Genomic DNA, 14,292 nt, shown 5'->3' on the forward strand with positions numbered 1-14,292 from the left:
TTTAATAACTGGCGGCAATAAGTTTATTTCAATTTCTGGCTGTTTATTTTCTAACTTTGAGATCACTGAATTTGATTCTGGCCTTAGAATTTTAGAATTTGAAATTCAATATAAATGAATGAAGTTCCAGAGAAGTAATTTAATTGTTATAAAACTCGATACAAGGAATCACTTAATTTAAATAAAATATAAAAATGCCAAAATTAATAAATATATTAATCTCTAATGAAGAAGAAACTTGTGTCATAGTACTTATAATTGAATCAGAAGTACATTTATAGACGTTTGATTCAAATAAAACATCTGTTTCAAGTAAAACAAAACTAAAAATTTAATACTACTTACAAGTAACTTTTACCAAGTGACACACATCAATTACTTTCATCTTTAGGAATTTGACTCAGAAAACCAAAAGAACACAATTTATACTAAAAGAAATAGCTCAATATTGTTTCAACAACTTATGCAAGACATTCAATTTTAAATAATATAAGAAAGGTACGATAAAATATCTCGTAAACAAGATATTTTCGAAAATAAGTTTTTGAAACAAAAATTATTTAGTTTCAAAGGACAGTAAATCGAAAATGGCTTGTTTATGAGATGTTATATATATGTATATATATTATTTTAAATTAAACGTCTTGTATAACAAACGTCTAGTCTAAACAATATTAAACTATTTTTTTAACATAAATTATTTTGTTTTTGGTTTCCTAAATCATAGTTTCCTAAAGATGAAGACAATCGGCGTGTCACTTAGTAAAGGTTATCTATTAGCAATGTTAAAAGTTCTCTAAAATCAAGTTTTATAATAATCAAATTTTTGAAAATTCTATCCGTCACTTAGTGACCAACCGAAACTTAATTTTGAAACTGAAACCCGAAACAAATTTTGGTTTTCACGCACACAAGTCAATTGAAACTAAAACTTTATTTAGTTAAGTTTAATAAAATTTATAGTCAAAAACAATTTTGTGTCCAAAATCCAAATATACTTAGAGTTTAAATTACTATTTAGAAATGTAAAGCAGCTTTGGAAAATGTTTAATAATACTCAATAAGCCAGAAACATTAAATCAATCCTTTAAAATATTGATTTTATGTGGATTTATATGATTTTATAAGCTTTGTGATATAATATTATTTTATAAATATTTTTGAATTGTGTTATACTTCATAACGTAATATTTTTAAACATTATAATTGTCTACAGTGTAGAAATATTGTTTTTAATGTTTTACTCAAATATTTTGAATAATATCGAAATATTGTATATGACATTGAGAACTACATATTTGAAAATATTACATATTATAAAATATCACTGTAATAACATTGTTTTAATGATATTTTGCTTAGTAGAAATTTCTCTTTGCAAGCTGTCAATAACATATATTTTTCAAAATTCATATTATATCAAAATAAATATCTATTTATTTCTTTATTTATTCTAAAAAATATTTATTTAAATATGTATGTAAAATATTTATTTTTAAAAAATGTTACAATTTCTCTTTGTTTACGGTTGTAAACATAGTCAAACTGTATAAAATCTAGCAAGCTGAGATGTGCCGAATATAATTTTAATTTCAGTAATAACTGAAAGTTTGGCCATTTTTTTACCGAAATCAAAATTTAGCCGAAACTTGTGTTTTGGACCGAAATCGAATATTTGATCGGATCTTACTGCCATTGGATTCACCATTTTGAATTTTTTATTTCTGACTTTAACTTTAAATGAAGTATTATCAAATTACTTAATAAGTCAAGTTTCATTAAAGTTAAGTTTACAAAATACAGAATTGCCCATAACATTAATTTTAGCTCTATGTTGTCGAGTTAATTTGCAATTTTTCAACGTGACAAATTAGCATTATGTCGCAACGTTAAAATAAGATAGATGTCTCAATGACTGATTATGTCCCTAATCCAAACACTTATACCGACATTTATTACTATATTATTGATTGTATATTTTTCTATTTTATAAATAAAAATTTAATTGTATAATTGTTAAATAATATTTTTTATATTTGTTTTATAAATAATAAATTAACAACAAGTATTTAGGACAATTTATGGCATTTAGGACATTAAAAACTAGCATTTTCAACTGTTCGAATGTTGGTTTATTTAAATGTTTTAAAAGTCTTTATTTTCAAAATAACTCAAAAATTGTATTTCTTTAAGTTAATAATATTTTATATAATATTTCAATTAATTATATAATTAGATTATTTTATATTGTAAATTCTTACAAAAATTCAATAATCTTTGCTGTAAATTATTCTATGTTCGGTATTTATTTTAAATATCCCAATAACCGAACAATAAAACAATACGGAGTTAAGATTATTGAATTAAATAATATTATAATTAAAAATATACATATATATATAATTAATAATAAGTGTCCAAGTATAAGAACGCGTTCAGTTACTGAAGCATTTGCCTTACCTTTCTTATGTGTCTTTCAGATTCACGAATCTACCCAACGAACGGTCGTCCTTCGTTCCGTGAACCTCATGAGCACAGGACGCTACAGATGCGAAGTTTCGGCGGAGGCGCCGTCTTTCCAGACTGTTTCCGACCATTCGGATATGACGGTAATCGGTAAGGATCGACGGCAGGAACAGATTCATATTAATTACGAATTTCATCTTTCAAAGAAATCGCACGCAATAACGGCAATCCAGAGCTTGACAAACTTGAAGAGGATTTAATTGCGTCATTGATTTATCCCTGCAAGATTGCTATTCTTCATCGATTCTCATTATTCGAACAAATGTTGTTATGGCCGACTAAGGAAATGAAAAAAAATATTGCGCCGACTAATCATTTTATTTACGTTCAAATTAAAATCAAATGCGCAAGAAAAAGGTCTATTAAATGTGGCCCAATATGAGATATGGCTTGGAACGTTTTAATTTCGAGATAAAGATTTATACGTGTACATTTAATAAAAGGATTTTTCGATTTCGCGTTCAAGAATAAAAGAAGAAGAAGAAAAGAGATTTTCCGCCGTCGGATTAGGAATTTTAACAGCTTTGAAAGATTTCATAAGCCACTTAACGCAGAAATTAAAACGAATAGCAGTTCCAATATCTCCAAACGAGTTAATTACGTCGCTATTGGCTTTGACCTGTGTGTGAGAGAGGGAACATTATCAGCCCCTTAAAAATATCGACCTTCGACCACTGACGAATCACTGACGATTCATCCTGCGACAGTTTAATACGTCTATATGACCCTGGACTATAACTTTCACGTTTGAAGCATTTTTCTTGCCTTATTATCGTCGCGCACACCAAAAGTGAAGCGTTCTCCTTCAGCTACGGACATTGATAAACTCGAAACTGATATTCGCTCAATTATTTATCGCAATTTTTCCATGAGCATTAAATTCGCTAACGTAAAATCCGCTGCACGCACTCTTTCATTTTCAATCATTTCTCGAGTATTATCAAGCACTTTTTGCGCATTGAGAGAAAAGTATTTCGTATTTGCAACTACGAATGTTATACATTAAAACAAGTGCGGTTAGGAGTTTTATTTTTTTTAGTTATTAATTTACTGTTATAATGTGTTAGTGATAATAAATGATTTAAGAAGTAATTGCGTAATTACCATAATTAAAAGATATGTTACAGCCATTTTTTTACAAATGTGCTAATATTTATATTTTGAATAAATTATGTCCACATAAAAATTGTATTTATAACATTTTTATTAAAAAAATATGTTTAATAATAATAATCTATAAATGGATTCCCTTAACGTTCAAACAATTGAGAAATTTAAATGAGTAACTGGAAGTCGATGCAGCAATAAATGCATAAAAAAATTTTTGTAACAAATATAATCCTTTAATCCATAATTAAATATTATACAATATCATTTTGGCTCTAAAATTTTCATCTTCATCCCTAATAACAATGCTTTGTCCCTAATAACAATAATATATGAAGTTTATCTGTCGGATTACTTCATCAAGCGTCTTATAGAAATCCATCTCACACAAACGCAATCTCAATGAAAATGGATATCCACAGTTCCAAGAGCTAAATGGATAAGAAAACTGTATGTATCCTTAATTAAAATTTTATGATAATAACAAAAATTCGTGGTCATGAATTTGATTAAAATGATATTGAAATTCTAGATGTTGAGAGTAATTTCAATACAAACCCCTAATTTCTGAAATGATACACATCAATGCTTAAACAATAGGCTCTACGGATCATTTAAATCATGGTTTTATCTCGTTACTCAATGACAAGATATAATAACATAAATAAGAGATAGGTTAATATATGTATAATACATAATCTCATAGGACACAAGTACTCTCTAATATCTGTAATGACAATCATGGCTTTTCACTTTATATTGTGACCGAAATCTAAAAAATTTAATATTTATTAGTGGCTTTATATTTTTAATTTACGCGTTTAATGACTGTGATTTCACTAATGATGATAATTTTAATTATATATTCTTTCATGCAATTCTTTATTCCTTTTTAAATTTTTAACTTGAATATGACGCTGTTATATTTTAATATTGGATCACATATTTTTCTGGCTATAAGTAATTATTGTGTTGCAAAATATTTTTGACGCTTCAATAATAAGTTATTCTTACACTTACATTTTCTTACAGTTTGTTTCGATTTTTTTTTTGTTACTAACATTAAATTTTAATTAAAGATATATAGTCTTCTAATTCATCCAACCTTAAAACTGCGTTGAAATCTTATGTTATTGAAATTGTATCAGATAGACTTCCGTAGGATACTTGATAAAATAATTTTAATAAACTTAATATATTGTTCTATTAATAATGGTGAAAATTTGAGCCAAAACAAATATTATATTTAACTTTAATCATTAAAGAATTATATCTCTCACAACAAATTTTTTGCACATTACTTTTTTATTGCAATATCAATACATTATTCGTGTAAATAAACAATATTTACAACTAATCACTGCATCGCAACAAAACTAAACATAAATCTCAAATATTTCAAGTATTTATATTTTTTAAAAATTCACATTATGTTATTATTTCTTAATATTTTTATTGGAATATACTGATATTTTTGACCTTAGTAAAAAATCACCGATAAATTTTCTGTATTATTTGCAAATACAATACAGAATGATTTAATTTTTTCATTGTTTTGAAAATAAGTATAAGGTAATACATTCTTAAATATGTAATAAGCTGGCATCAAAATTGACTAACTTATAATCATTTTTAGTATCAACTGTATTTAAATATTACAATTATGGCAATTGTAATAATTTTTTGTCATAACATTTTATCGCATAATACAACATTGTTATAATTACTAACATTACAGTAGTAATAAAAATAACTTCTGTACAAATAAAGTTTTAAATCGTAGTTACTTTAACATTCAATTATACGTATCACAAATATCAATATATACCTTTTCTCTTTGTTAGTGCAACATTCTTCACAAATTGAACTCTTGATTAGTAATATCGCACAAGAGGTATCGATTGAAAGGATTTCCACAGCAACTGCACATGGAGCCTCTAAGTCGTTTAAGTCTAAATAAAATCGGCCATCGCTGGTTTTCGATTCAATCTTTTTAATCCAGGACGGATTTGCGCAATTATTTATTCTTTTTGCTGAGGGATAAGAACTCAATCACTCCGATTTTTTCGCCAGCTAGTCAGTTACCCTCTCTCACATTTATATATTTAATTATATATTTTACATGCACACACACAGGGTCTATATAAAGTTAAATGCATTATATCGAGTGCAATGATTACGCGAAGTGTTACTCCATTAAAATTTCCGCGCTGGTAAGCGTAAACAAGTTAAGCCCGCCATAACAAAATTATCAGTTCGAGCGGTATTGCGTTAAAATATTCGAGCGGGCGTGCAAGTTAAAGCTCTGTATCGCTCGACGGGTCTAATCGAAGAACATCACGTTCTTTTTATCACGGCAGATTATTTTAAACGTGCATCTACATATTTCCAGCACTACCGGACGACGAGCCCGTTATCACGGGGCGACCTGGGAAACATCGTTATCAAGTCGGCGACATCGTGCGGTTCAATTGCACTTCGGCGAAGTCGAAGCCACATGCCACGCTCAGCTGGTTCATCAACGGCGAACCCGTGAGTGCTTGAGACACGAAGCATCTCTCTCTTTCTCTCTCTCTCTCTCTCTCTCTCTCTCTCTCTCTCTCTCTCTCTGCTTACGTACCGCAACCGTGAATGTCTTCTCAGGCTGTCGGAAGCGTAAAAGTTTCGCGGCGATGTCAGCGACGTCCGAGATAAGCCACGATTCGAGCAAATCCTAGACTAGAGTAGTCTATTCGTGCATGCTTACGCATGATGCAGTTCAATAACAGGTCTTATCTACGAATTCTCTAATTAATTATATTAATAATCACACGAAAGACATTGCACTTATTCAATAATAATTTTTAATAAGTTGAAAAAAAAATATTTAAAAAAATAGCACTCTTCAAATTAGCAAATTAATTAAAATATTTTAATAATACTATTGGAACAATAATATATTATGCTTTTTAAATAATTATTATAATATTGACATAAATATTTTGCTAAAATTGAAGAAAAAAGTTTAATTGTGAATATTCAAATTTTAAAAAATATCTAAAAAGAAAAAACAATGAAGAATTTAGTTTAAAGTGGCTTATGCGACGAAATGATATTCCTATCTCGCTACAGTTTTAAGTAAATAATTTTTTAATGGGTAAATGGATCCAAATAAATTTTGCGCAAATATTTATTAGCATTTCATTACTAATATATTATTATAAAAAATTTTATTTAATTCATTATTTTTCATTTTTGTAAATAAATAAATTTTATGTAAAAATCAAAAATAAACAAAAAATTAAATACTTAACTTTTGAAATCAATAAGAGAATTATGCTATAATTTTACATAGATATATTCAAATGTAATGGTAAAACAATTTAAAAGATTTTTTAATCTTTGGTAATACTTTAAAATAATAGTGCATATTTAAATGGAATACATTAGTTTTAATTTTATAATAATGTATCCTCTATAGGATAAAGAATTCGACTGTTGTTTCAATTTGTTATTCAAATTAATTGTAAAAGCAAAGATTCCATTTTTTATTCTTAGCTTTTATATATGTATACATATACATAATGTGTGTATATACACACACACACACACACACACACACACACACACACAGAGAGAGAGAAATGTTTCTTTGAATTTAATATATGTATTTGTTTGAATTATATTTGTTTCGCTGGACAAAATTTATTTCTTACAAAATATTGTTTTATTGAATAAAAATTTGATTGTTTCATTACATTAAATCATATTGTTTGATGGAATAATCACTATTATTTGAAACAATATTTGATTTAAATAAAAACATTATTTGATTCAAATAAGATTCAATCTTGTATGGTCGCAGCAGCCGCGATGTAGTTCGTGGACCACCACTAGGCGACGACGCACGTAGCACCTTTCTCGTAATTTACACTCTAAAGGTTACATAAGCAGATCACCCACGGTGACAAAAAACGTATCAACCTACGATATCGTGATGAGCTCTCGAAACCTACGTATTTTTTATTACATCTTAAAGAACCATCTTAGTTGTCGTGGATAAATTTTTAATTTCGGTAACGAATATTTTTTCTGCGTGATAATCACGTATTCGGTCACGAGCTTCTGTCTCCTTGGAAGAAAAATATGTGCTCAAATAGTGTTTTATCGTTGAATAACATTATAATTTAAATCAAAGAAAATTAAATTTTTTCAAAAAATATTTTATTTAAAAGAAACAATTATTTTATTTAAAAGTCCAAATAATTGTATTTGTTAGTTCAAACATCAGTTTCATTGGCGTATTCCAATGATCAAATTTGTTTGACTTAAAGAAAATTTATTAAATCCAAAGAAACTTTTCTTTCTGCACACACACACACACACACCACACACACACACACACACACACACACACACATTTATTCATTTATTTATTTATTTATAAGTATGTAATTAGGTTCTAAATTAATATTAACTTAATGTTTTTAATTGAGGCGAAATATCAAAGTAAACTTTAGTACTCACGAAAATTCTGACATTGAAATATTCATTAAATATTCCCACAAGTGTCAAAATTAAACCTCCACGACTGTCTTAATAAAGACTTTTTCCTCGTAATAGATCATGTTTTACCGCCATCATGATATACAGACTACGAAATACATCCGTAGTGCGCATTTTGATATTACTATACGACAAGGAAAAGTCATAACAGCCCCCCCCCTCTCTCTCTCTCTCTCTCTTTCTTTCTTTTGAGCGTTGTCAAAAGTTTTCCATCGCGGCAAATTTCGTTCTTCCGTGAAAATAACGCACCTCTACACCGACCACCCACGTAACCGTTAATGTCTCGTTGACCCGCGATTACGCGCTAACAAAGCTCGAGGATTAATTTTGCAAAGTGCATTCTATGGCGTACGCGGAGAGCTTTTTCATTTTTCATACGCGCGAACAAATAATTGGTTCTTGGGTAATTAATCTTCAGGTGTTGCGAGCGGGCGCTCGCGCGCACTCAAAATTGCCTGATTAGCCTTTCAACGTCCGCGTTCACTTCGTGGCTTATTAAAATTGAGATTACATTTAATAATTATTCGCAACCGATAATCTTGGATTATAAGATGAACTTTTGCGATATTCGAAGAAGACCTCTTGTAAATTGCGGCATTAAGGCGTTGAAATTTAAAAAAGTATAAAATTTGCGTCTAACGTAGAAAACCCGCGCGAAGAAATGAGACATTAAATAATTTCATTATCATGATTAGAATTAGCGTCGTATGTTAGGATACTTCTTAATTTTTATCACAGAAGTGCAACAAAATTTAATGAGAGAGATAACAATCTTTTGCTGAACGATATTAAAAGTTTATATAGTGCTCTTAGGGAGAGCTCGCGGGTCAAGAGTCAATTTTACTGGAACGAAGTAGATTAGACAGATAATGCAGTGTATTTAATTTGTGACGAGCATAAGCACTGACGTTATTACATTTTATTTTAAAAAAAAAGGAAAAAAACTATATGCTTAAGAACATATTAAAATGACATTTAAGATGAATCTCTTCTTTCTCATGCATCTAAGAAGAAATTTGTTCTTTGCTTAACTCTTTGCGAACATTTTCAAGTAGGAATTAAATGCCGGTGAGATACTGGCTCAATATCAATTTTTAATATTAAGTATCGAAGCGGTATTAGATGCAATAATGCTGGGATAAGATATCGGGATAAGAGAGCTAAAGCTTAAAATATAGCACTGTTATGATGTGAAATTATAATATCATAACAATAAACCAACAATAGTTTGTTATATTACAGCCGTAAAAGTATCAACACTGATTAATATTGTTATACTATTAATACTGTATATAACACACACACACACACACACACACACACACACACACACGCGCGCGCGCGCGCGCGCGCGCGCGCGTACATACATATATATATATATGCACGCACAGAGTTTAATACTAATAATATTGTAATAATAGATGCCGATTCTTTATATCATAACAGTAACAAATATTGATACTAATGCTTAATACTTATACAGTAATAATACTACAGCAATAATGGTACGTCAAAAATCAATAATAATTCTCAATATTGCAACAATTTTCTAGTATAAAAATCCTAGTAGTATGTTCTAATAAGAAGGAATAAGTATCGAGTCTTAACCCGGATCTACAATAGGTGTAGTAAGCCTTATGCCATAAGAAATTAACCAATTATATTCGATTATTCTTCTCATATTCGATTATAATTGGTCAATTTCTTACACGGTTACGTTACTTAAGTAATTACAATTATAATTATCAAGACGTAGAACAAACTCAAGAATAGTAATCTAGGCTTTATATTTTACTGCTCCACTACCAGTTTTAATTTTGATCTTTCATTTGATTGGGTAAAGTTTCTCTTTAGAATCAGAAAAAGAATCTCTTTAATAAACGGAGAAGCTCATCATGCTATTCTATTAGAAAATTGTTAACGTAAAGAATACACTATAAAATTTTCGGTTACCTGCAACATTGAAACGCAGCTTTTATGATAACACAGTAATCATTCATGACCAGTGGCCATGTTATAATATCTAAACAGTATGTAAAGTTTTTAGATGGTTATCCTTAAAATTCGACACAAAATATATACGAAATATCGTGAATTCTATAACCCCTAATCCACATCTAGTCCACAATCGCTTCTCTCCTCTATTAAATCCATGTGCTACCTATTACTGCTTAACTTACATCTTTATTTTTTTAGAGTGTAGACATCAAAATTTTAGAGATCGTCGGCAATTTATCGCGAGTATATTTGCTAGATTTTAACGACATAGACAATGACTAATATAACGCGCTAGCAAACATTTTCTATGGCAAGAGAAACGATCGTGTCATTGTCATCGTCATCGTCGTTCAGGTTGAGAGAGAATATACAGTCCCGCTTCTTCACTTCGATTAGGTCGAGCAGCAGTTCTTGAGACCCCATCCCCTCGTCAGGGACCGGAACGATCTGGAGACCTCCACACTCGGTCTAGAGTTCCGTCTGCGCCCGAAGCACTTCAAGAAGGGAGACTTGAAGATCAAATGCCTGGCGAGGATATATACCGTATATTGGAAATCGAATGAGCTCAGCATAGAGGGTGAGAGGCCTCTGAAGATACCGGTAATGGAGAGCAGAGAGACAAGGGCGCAAGGGCACACGCACGCCGAGCATATCCTAGGTAAAAAAAGAAATCTCCCAGCCAGCCCTTGACTGAGGGTAGATGACGTGGCGACAAGGGCGAAATGCTCCACCATACGAGCACGGATTTCTTTGTCTTTTGATTCGGCTACCCCTGTTAACTTTCACTGTAGATGAATCAAAATTTAAAAAGGAAAATTTTTCTCCCTTTAAATTGGAGCTCTATTGTTTAGGATATAAAATTAATTTGTACGTAATTCTCTTTTATGATATAATATGTTAACTAATATGTTAATAATACCTTAACACGATAGGAAAATAAAGAGATAAAATTGTGAGTCAAAGCTGATAAACAAAATTAAACGGCGCGAATTTTGCTTACTATAGTATATGCAGGTTTTAATTAAATATTCATTTGTTTAAAGCAATGTTTTTAAAACAATATTATCAAACATCAGAATAATTAACTTTTTGAATGACATTTTATTTACCTTAATATCAAAAGGATAGGAACAAGAATCTGTCTTGAAGAACCATTACCTGACCTGGGTTATAAAGGGGGATAAAAATCGCTTTTCAAACCAGTGAAAAAACTGACGTTTTTCACAGTTCACGTCGTTAATATTGATTACAAGTCCGCAAAAAGTATAGGTTTTGTGGCCGCGTGAGAAGGGCTTAGCGACTGAAATAATGGATCCCAACCCTTTCGATGTTAACATCTCCAACTCGAAGCTCGTTCTGACGCGCGGATAGTTTAGCAACTCAACGTCGTTTCACCCCGATACGCTGTTTTAGTTCTATTGCGCAAGCCAAAACGTAAACATGTAACTCATTTCACGTAAAACCCGCTTTAGGGATAGCTCCAACGGGGAAATAAAGGGAGGAAATTTTGTAAAATACCGAATCGCACAGAGATTCGCAAAAAGAATAAAAGATTAAGAGTCCAATTTTGCGAACACTGTGCGGAGAAATCTGTGTCACTCTTTTAATTCGGCCATTTTTTACAGCCACTTAAGCGCGCAAATGCTTTAACTAAACTCACTTAGCCAAGCTTTAATTTCGAAGTTTAAACTTTGAATTTTTCTTAAATATTTATGAAAATGTCTTTCTTTCAGGAGACGCGACTCATGTCCTCTCTTTTTCTTTTTCAGCAAGTGGAAGTATAGCATTAGGACCATGCGTTGTGCTGGTAATCATGGGATTACTGATGTTGCGGTAAGGATTGAGGACACAACTCGCCACCTTCGTGCTCATCCTTCCCAAGCCTGCGAAAGCCACTCTCGCGATATGATTACGTCATATAAAATTACCCATGTTGTTTATATTTTTTATAATTGCAATTAGTGGAGTTAGAGATCACATAATAATCAATAATAGCCAGACGACACACTATCAAACTATGTTAGAACTTTACTCGAACGTTCGGAAAAAGTTTTCGTTGTAAAGATATGGATTCTTTTTTTTTTTCTAGGGGCGATAAAAATATTTCAGAAAATTTGCGATGACTTGGTTTGATTTTCGAATTATATCTCGCGTACAGTACGTGAAAAACACGACAAATTCTTTTATCATAAAAAAAAAAAACGTTGTAAAAACAAATAATTTAGTTAAAATGCACTAAACAAAATTATTTAGTTAATTTAAATAAATATTTAGTTTAGTATAAACAAAATATATTTTATTTACATACCTTAAACAATATTAGTGCCTTCAGCAAAAGCTGTTTAGTTAAGACATTTTTTAACAGCTTTCAAGCATTTTGTTTTATATAACAAAAAGTTTAGTTGTTTCTGCAAAATATACATGTAAATAAAAAATATTTTTTTATAATGACTACACTGAGAAAAAAGAATTCTAGATTCAAATAAATATTTCTTTGAATAGTGCTAATAACATATTTTATAAAAAATCAATATTTATTTAAAACAAGTACTAATTTTCTATAATTTAGAAAATATTACTTGTTTGAAATAAATATTATTGATTTTCTATAAAATATGTTATTAGCACTATTCAAAGAAATATTTATTTGTATCTAATAATTTTTTTCTCAGTACTTATTTATATTAAATAAGTAGCCTTTATTCATTTTAACCAAATTATTTGTTACAACAAAATATTTTCCTAGTGTTGTTTCGTGGTCGTATGACATGTCATTGCAAAACATTGTAAGTGCCAAAATCATATAAATTATGTTATACTGTACGAAAAGATTGTAAGTACTTTATTTTCAATTACATATTATAATCAAGGAAAATGTTACTACAAATGGAAACCAGTTAATCGTGCAACTCGAAATAATATATTTGCATTTTGTTTTCAAAATTTTAACAATTTTAACACGATTTTTAAAAATTAGAACTTAATTAAAAATTTTTTATTAAAATTACACTTGAGAAAATTCCATTTGAATGATATCAAATTTAAATGAATCAATTAAATCTCTTGTTTGGATATAAACAGACGCTTTGATTGATATAACAATTTAGTTGAAAAAATTTGGTAATATTAACATAAAAATTTGGTTCAGTGAGTTAAATTGTTTATTATATGAAGCTATATAAAACTAAATTTGATTAATATTATTTAAATTTTAATCACTAAACCAAATTTGTGTCAATATTGTATCAATATTGCCAAGTTTTCTAATTAAATTTTTTTGTTATATTAACAAAGAATTTAATCAACTATTAACAAATATTGATTAGAGTATAAAAATTCCGAAATCAAAATAAGAAACCATTAATTCTAGTCAGAGTTAACTGCAAAGGCATCAACTTTGAAAATTGTTGAATCTTACGCGTGCATTAATTATAATGAGCGTAATATTCATTTTACAAGAGAACATCTAGAGATACTGTAATTAAAGATTGCTACTTTTGAATTCGACATTTCTTGGCAACTCTTGAGTGAGAGAAAGATAGAGAAAAAATAAGAAGAAAAATTAAAGAGTTAAAAAGAGTAATATATCTTTCCCCCCTACAGAATCTGTAGGCGTTTTACTAAACAGATATATTCAAAGCTTGATGCCAATCACTATCGTATTGCTATTACAAAATATGCTCTCATATTAGCTTTAAATTAATCTCAGAATATATTTCTCAAGTTTGATTTTTATTGAAGATCAACTAAAGATACAATAAGTCCTGGCTACATTACTATTCCATTGGCATTTGTTTATCTTTTAATAATATTCCACGACCGGTTATATCACGATGACACTTTGTAGAATTTTTAAAGCAATAATTTTAAAGAAAATAATTTACCTTTGTTTCTAAAAAATTTTAAAAATGGCACTTGCAATATTTTGTTTTGGCACGCTTCGTATATTTATCGAAGAATTATATGCGCTGTCATACTGACCTTTCGTTTATCGCGAAAATTCGGTGTTGCGACTTTTTACACTGCTTGCAGCGACTCATGCGTAAAGTGCATAAATCGATTTCTTCGAGTACACACACGTGCGTGCATTTCGTCTGAACATTCGCTATGTATAAC

General features: G+C 29.6%; 1 protein-coding gene across 2 annotated transcripts in view; it reads left to right on the forward strand.

Moving 5' to 3' along the window:
* The window catches only part of LOC105833427, a 166,994-nt gene extending 154,616 nt beyond the window's left edge, over positions 1 to 12,378 (forward strand). For both annotated transcript variants that reach the window (XM_028193774.2, XM_012675164.3), the window contains exons 3-6: positions 2,481 to 2,616; positions 6,026 to 6,165; positions 10,573 to 10,834; positions 11,946 to 12,378. In XM_028193774.2, the coding sequence (XP_028049575.1) occupies positions 2,481 to 2,616; positions 6,026 to 6,165; positions 10,573 to 10,834; positions 11,946 to 12,013 (606 nt within the window). In that variant the 3' untranslated portion in view covers positions 12,014 to 12,378. The remainder of the gene's footprint in view (positions 1 to 2,480; positions 2,617 to 6,025; positions 6,166 to 10,572; positions 10,835 to 11,945) is intronic.
* Positions 12,379 to 14,292: the final 1,914 nt, after the last annotated feature.

This window comes from Monomorium pharaonis, chromosome 10, assembly GCF_013373865.1.
Source record: "Monomorium pharaonis isolate MP-MQ-018 chromosome 10, ASM1337386v2, whole genome shotgun sequence".
In the NCBI taxonomy this organism is placed as follows: domain Eukaryota; kingdom Metazoa; phylum Arthropoda; class Insecta; order Hymenoptera; family Formicidae; genus Monomorium; species Monomorium pharaonis.